General features: G+C 41.9%; 1 protein-coding gene across 1 annotated transcript; it reads right to left on the reverse strand.

The window, feature by feature from the left end:
* Positions 1-5,608: 5,608 nt before the first annotated feature.
* LOC143187477 (uncharacterized) lies at positions 5,609-6,159 on the reverse strand. Its single transcript, XM_076391690.1, has 2 exons — positions 5,900-6,159; positions 5,609-5,828 (listed from the first exon to the last, which is right to left on the reverse strand). Exons 1-2 carry the CDS (start codon positions 6,157-6,159, stop codon positions 5,609-5,611), a joined length of 480 nt encoding a protein of 159 aa, XP_076247805.1.
* Positions 6,160-7,172: the final 1,013 nt, after the last annotated feature.

Raw genomic sequence — 7,172 nt, forward strand, 5'->3', positions numbered from 1 at the left:
GCGCGTATTCTGTTCATTCATTTATTAATAGATATTTTTATATTACGACACACGTTACATATTATAGATTTTAATTACATTCTCATACAAGTATAACATATTTCGTACGTTTTCATATTAAAACAGTCACTATTAGAATAAGAGCGCCATTAGAATTAGAACAACTGCGCATGTGCGAACTCCGACTGGCGGGTATATAAGGAGCTGCGAAAACAGCAGGAGACACTTCTCTCTGGCATCGGGTTCCGAATAGACGAAGATCTGGGAGGCAGCTGATATACTCGTCCAGTGAGATCGAGACAGTTCCTTTAGGGGTAGCGACCGTTTTCCAGAGATCAAGAGTACTTGATGCTCCTTTACAGGTTCAGTCTGAAGTAACCTTATGACAGGTGCACTACGACGATTCTAAGTAAGTGCAGTACGGACGACATCTTGGAGGTAGTTGATATACTAAAGATCGAGACCGCTCCTTTAGGGGTAGCGACCGTTCTACCAAATAGTAATTGATGCTTCTTTAATATAGAGTTCGTGCTTGCCGTAAGCAGACGAATCGCCTGCCAACAAACGCTAGAAGCCATTCCTAGTCGGACACATTTCTAAGTCCGCTCCTGAAGAGTCTTTTCTCCAGGGTAGCGGCTGATGTAGAAAAGATAACGAAGGGCTTACGGATGCTTAAGCAATTAGGTAAAGATTATATGTTTCATGGAATCTTGAGACCTGCTTTGAGGTTATAGCCACCTATAACTTTGGCAGCGACCAGGGTATACGAGATAGGATCTATTGCAGACACATACACAACACACTGCGCCTTGTATAGAGGATCCTCTATCGCGAATAATATCACACAACCTAACTCTCGTTCAATGATACATAACATATTTGCACAACCCTTGCGTTATCAAGATAACTGATAGATAATTATAATCACGTTCAATATAACCTCACATTTATAAAATCACACATAATATAACCTCATATTATCTTATTAATATTTAATCAGATTAGGATAGATATCAATATTGTATTAACGTTAGGATTAGAATAAGTTTTAGTGAATAAATTATTATTGTTAGAATCGCTTAAAATAAGTGATCTAACGGAGGTCCGGATAAGGTGAGAGTGAGGGTATAAGAAAGAAACGGGTACACAAATTCAATTTTAAGTCGGCCCTTAAAAGGACTTAGTAACGACCTTTATTTGGATTTTTTTCCTTGGGGGCTAGGGCTTGCTCCGGTCCTCGGCGGCTCCAGTGGTCGGTGGTAGATTGGAGGGCCCTTGGTGTGATGGCGACGTCGGCTCAAACTCTTCAGCGACGTTGGCATCTGAAAAAGAGAAATAGCGGCGGAACCGCGGCGGTAAGCGAGAGTGTAAATCAAGCTGTACCGAAGATTCCCGACTCCAGGCTTCGATCACGAGCCTATGTGGAGGGGATAGCAATACCTTGCCTGTAATACGAAGGTAATGCAGTGGACTGTATTATCGACTCTTCTTCTGGTGCGAAGAAAAAGTCGATGAGTGAGCGGCTGGAGAGGAGGGGGGACCTCTTCTCTTCACCTTGCACCTTATAGAAAAGCTCGTTTCGTACGAATCCCGATAACTTGGGGATTCGCGAGCGGGGGGACACGCTATAACTAGCGATTGCTAGTCCTGGAGGCTGAGGACGGCCAGAGACTCCGCGACTCCGTTCACCTCACCGTGTGCTTCTATTCGTCACACCGGGGTTGCTTCTAAACGGGGTGGCAGAGCGCGAGTAACGCAGAGGTGATAGGCACGTACGTTAGCTCTCTGTGTTGTAACCCGTCTCTCAGGGATTAACCAGGCAGCGGCCTTTGTTGCTCCTAGACGAAGACGAAATTCAGAGAATCAGGGCAGCCCTCTATTCCAAGAGCGCAAATCTCGCTAAATTGTCACCTTTGACGGACTAGGTGCTCTGTCGTACGTATTATACGTATTAATCGAACAGAGCAGCTTCCTAGTCGCAGGAGACAACGTTTCAGCTGTGAAAGCGAGTGAGATTTCAAGTGTCTGGTAACCAAACTACTTAAAATCTTGGAACTGGTTATGTTGATAGGAGCTTGACGATCGGTCGAACTGACTGTCGCAAGCTAGACTGCCGTAAGACGACTGGGGCGAGAGCCGCGTGTTTCTCCGCAAAGCGGGGAACGTGCTAATTTTTACCACTATGCGGCGCTCACCAATTATCTTTTGTTTCGTTCTAATGTAATACGATGTACTCTCTCTCTTCTTCAGGCTCCGATGTCTTCACTCGACATCGGGCCTGGAGTTCAAAACCGTTGCTCGACAATGCTTACTTTGTTTGAACTTCAATTTTAACGATAAAACGAGTCATACGACAACTGATCGTGTTTTGCTGTTAGGACAATGGATTCTCCAACCGAAGGCGACCTTCGGTCGATCACGTATACCAACAGATCACGAATCTCGCGGACGAGCCAAATGCCCGTTATATAACCGCTTTTTAAGTCCGCTTTAGGGACATTACACATGGCTAAACGTATATTAATACAGTTATAGTGGTAGAGACGTCATAAATAGGATTATGAATTGTTACGCCCTTGGGTTGTGTTGTCTCATGTACAACCGAATAACAGTGTTTTAAATCTTTTTGTTACTTCGAGACCATCTCAAAGGTCTTTTGTGATTAGCTTTGAACGAAGTTGCGAAGGTTTTGTGTGCGTATGAGAGGAACCGTCAGCCGCGTAATTTAAATCTGCAAATAAAGTAAGAAAACACGATAGTGTAGCAAAGAGAAGACTAGCTTTCGCAATCGTGAGCGGCACGCTACGCTTTAACTTTAATCGAATCCTGCTTTAGCAGTCCCAGTTTTCTTTCGGGCTCCGTTTGACGAAACAGCATTACGTTCAGACTTCGCTTAAAGTCAGAACTCTTTTCGCACTTCGTGTACTGTATTTAGCAAATGAAATCTTGCAGTAAGAATTATGCATGTTTGTCAGATTTATTCTGCTGATTCTGTCTGTCCGTTTGGTCGGAAAGACATTGCATCTTACCGAGGACTCCTAATATTGTTAACTACAGTCCACTTGAAATAAACTAAACGGTTCGGCTAAGCCCAATATTCAACAATAAATTATGCCTCTTCTCACTAAGCGAATCTTTACCCCTTCACAATTAACTCCGTGTTCGGATTCCATTCTCCCAGACTCAAACGTATAACAACTGATGTTTGATTGTCAACAGTATTTACTGTTTTGTAACAAACCGGCAGTGATTTCGCCCTCACATGCGAAGAAATCGAGTTTTCAAAAGAGAATTTTTCAACTAAGATAATAAATAATGAGTGATAGCTAAATCTGAACAGATGGTATTGATCTAAACCCCTAATTCATAACCCTAACATCAAACCCTTAGATTGAATCCTCGCGCCAACGACATGCAACGCACGTGCGCACACACAGCAGGACGCTTCTCATTACGCATGCACATAAAATCAGTACGTCACCGAAACGACATTCTATGGCGTGCGATGGAGCACGCATTGACGACACGACGATCAAGCAACGACATCACAAACCAATCGGTGAACGATACTCCCAATACGCCTGCACGAGCATCATCAGACACATGCGCCAGGACCTCCGAACCAAACAAGAACGCGTATCCTGCGATGACTCCGGAACACGTAAGCGCAGTAAGATGCTTCTCCTACAACGAGGGGAGTCATCAAGCCCAAAAGAAGGAGGCAGCTTATAAATAAGGCAGTACCAGCACCAACAGAGACATAGATTGAACGAACACTGTAGTCGTACGCAGCGCAGTTCTCTTTTTCCGAATTTCAACCTCAACTTCCAAATCCATACCGAGGCAGCTTTAACCAGCTCCTTGGTTCTTCCAAATCGAGAAAGCTTTGACCAGCTTCTTGATTACCGACTGAGGCAGTTTTTACCAGCTCCTTGGCTTTTCCTTGATCCACATTGACATTGATCATCACTGCCATCTGCTCGAATTATAGATCATTAATATTCCGTCGATATAGAAACTCGCGACAATTACTATTTCACATGCTAATAAGAGTCTCTTTCGTTAAAAGATTGAAGGTTATATAGTTTTAAGAATAGTGTTAAGTATTTCAAGTTTGTACAACTCGAACTCGAACGGTTGGACAAGTTAATAAATATTGTTAGATATTATTTTAAAGAGGAATCATAATCTATGAAATTTATTTCTTAATCGCACGCCACACGAATCCTACGCCCTGTTCACAGGTAAGCCGCTCTATATGTGAACGTATTATATATCACGAGACACGGTCTGTTACAGTTTTATCAAATCTAGTAACGTTTAAAAAACCTTTGAAGAAGGCTAAATTAATTTTTAATTATACCATCGAAGAAAAGTATTAAAATGTTTTACAGTATTTTATAGATAGAGTGACGTAGAAGGAAGAGCATTTTAGTGAAAGAAGGTAAAAAAAGTCACATACAATACAATACGTTACAATACGTTAAATATTGTATTGTATTGAGTTGGTGTTACAATGTATATTTTAAGTATTTGGATATTTGCATGGTAAGAGCTCGAGCTAGTTATTTCAATTCTTCAAACATTACAAAATTATTTTCATCAATTCTACGAATTAATTGAACACAGTGAATGACACAACATGATCCTCGCCCACGTTTCCAAAATTTTGTACTTTCTCAAAAGTAATACTGTAGGATGTGAGCGCTGACGCGAGTGCGAGTGTGTGTTTGAGTGTGTGCGTGTGTGTGTGTGCGCTAGATGTATGTGTTGTTTTTGTATACGCCGCGACATCATCATCGACGCGTAACGAGCGGTTACGCACCTAATTTGAAAAGGACACCGAGAATAGGCGGGAATATGCGAGAATATGCGAGAACTTTCGATCGGCGGAAAACAAAAGGCCGCACCCGCGGCGCGCGGGGTCAGAGCTACGCGAGTCAACGAACGAGTACAGAAAACGATACGGAAGATCGATCACGACGACAACGGCTTTGAGTTCACGAGACGAATTTCGGCTTAACGGCGGCGCTATTCTGGGGTTTGCTAATCGCATACGCATATTTATCGCTACTTTTCTGTCGCGTGCTCGTCCCAATAAATAGATACAGACAATTCTATTCCTACAATACGTTTGGTACTGTTTGGTACGATATGTTGATTGGCAAAGGAGTTCAACATCTGTTGCACATATTGCCTGCCAACTATCACGATGTCTTTATACAATAGAAACAATAGATAAACGGCTGTATCGGGTTCATGCATACGCTGTCGATAACATAGGCATATAAGGTACAATTTAATTATCTAGTAAAACGAGTGTATTGCAAATACCACGGAAACTAAGGGCAGCCACTTATTATGTGCAGAGAAAAAAGTTGTTCAAAATCACCTCCTTTATGACATACTTGAAAATTATCAAAATCGGTGAGGAACAAGTATATCGAGAACTTCAGTAATAATCTGTTATGAATCGGGTTAAATCTAATCTATTACGACCATCGCATTGACATTTAGAAACACCAAACTAGGAACTAAACAACTTTATTTACAAGGCAATAATGCTTTTAGAGATTCGTATCGATACGTCTCCGCTCTTTGACAGCTGTTAAAAGATGTCTGCTGAATCGATACCGAAAACGTCTTTCTCGACCGTTTTCTCATCCTTCGTTGCGAGCACAGCAGGCAATGACCATGTACACGGTGCTCGAGCACAGCAGGCAATGACCTTGTACCTGGTGTTCGCAACACTGCTTTCACTCCTTTGAAGAGCAGGCGTCCCGAACGCGTCAAGTTTGGGATTTTCAGGCCAGTGTCTGCACTCATGTCTGAAAAAAGAATATGAAAAGAATTATACCTGTATGGCCTTTTTTTAGACGGCGTCTCGACATTTGTCTACCGTTCCAGGGAAAAACCATGCAAAAATCCTGTGTGAAGCGCATTGTGCTGGGACCGTCTTTCTCTTCTGAGCAACCATTTCCGGCTCATCTTCCTCGTGCATCCTCTTAATTGTTGGGTCTCGTGCCCTTTTATTTTGCTACCTTCTCGGTTCCTACTATCTATGATCCCTCCCAAAGAAGCAGTCTCCGGCTGAACGCACCTCCTTGCTTTCCACCGAGAAATCACCATTCCTCGTATGGCAAAGGGATCTCTATACATGGTGTCCCACGCAAGGTGGCGGAGCCGTTAAGGGAAAATTCCTGGGCTGCTTCCGACCAACCTTAATGTTAATCAATTGTTCTCTGAAGCTTTGTTAACGAGTTATTAGCGAAAAACATCGACCAATCAGAGAGCGCCTATAGCCGACGGATGGCCGTCCAGTGACAGAACACAAGCTGCGAGTAGCGTTTACTACTCGTTGTGCTCGATTCTTGTATAAGAAACTTAAGGTTTCTACGTTGTTGCACAATTTCTCTTAGATTATTAAATAAAAAATTACGAAAAAAAGCAGGGACATGTTATCGCGACATATATTCTGGAATTTTTTCAGATTTTTAAATTAATTATCCAAGATGTGAAAAATAAGAAAACAGGGAAATAGAATTAAAAAATGCCAATTTAGTATTATAGCAAAACTGGATTTATGATCATATTAATTCAATATATAAATATCAGTAATACCATTTTGTTTCACACTTTTTAAACTTGATACGCCATAGTAAAAAAAATAAAAAGCAATGTTTTCGTAGTTCCTACAGATTGTATATTATTTTACTGTATATCACAATATTTAAAATTGTACAAAAATACTTATTTTATAAGAAATGAACGAAAATTGGACGTATTAGTTGCTGTAATCGGTAAAAAGTACGGAAAAATCGGTTTTTATTTTTTTTTAATTATTATTTAAAAGTGGAGCTGTAACAAGTTTTTGTCTCATCCGCGAAAACCGTTGTTGGTTAGTATACATGACGTACAGAAGGTGTCCTCGGTAGGAGATTCCGTCGCGCTCATAACAGACATGAGAGAAACGACGTATGACTCTTTTCGATAATTACAGTTGAAGTCAATCGGGTGAACGATCTGTATCAGTTCTTCGAATTTCAGGCCCGACGTAGAGAGAGGCAGAGAGAGAGAGAGAGGGAGAGAGGGAGGGAGAGGAAGGGAGAGAGGGAGAGGGAGAGGGAGAGGGAGAGGGAGAGGGAGAGGGAGAGGGAGAGCACCGCGTAGCG

This window comes from Calliopsis andreniformis, unplaced genomic scaffold (assembly GCF_051401765.1).
Source record: "Calliopsis andreniformis isolate RMS-2024a unplaced genomic scaffold, iyCalAndr_principal scaffold0048, whole genome shotgun sequence".
In the NCBI taxonomy this organism is placed as follows: Eukaryota; Metazoa; Arthropoda; class Insecta; order Hymenoptera; family Andrenidae; genus Calliopsis; species Calliopsis andreniformis.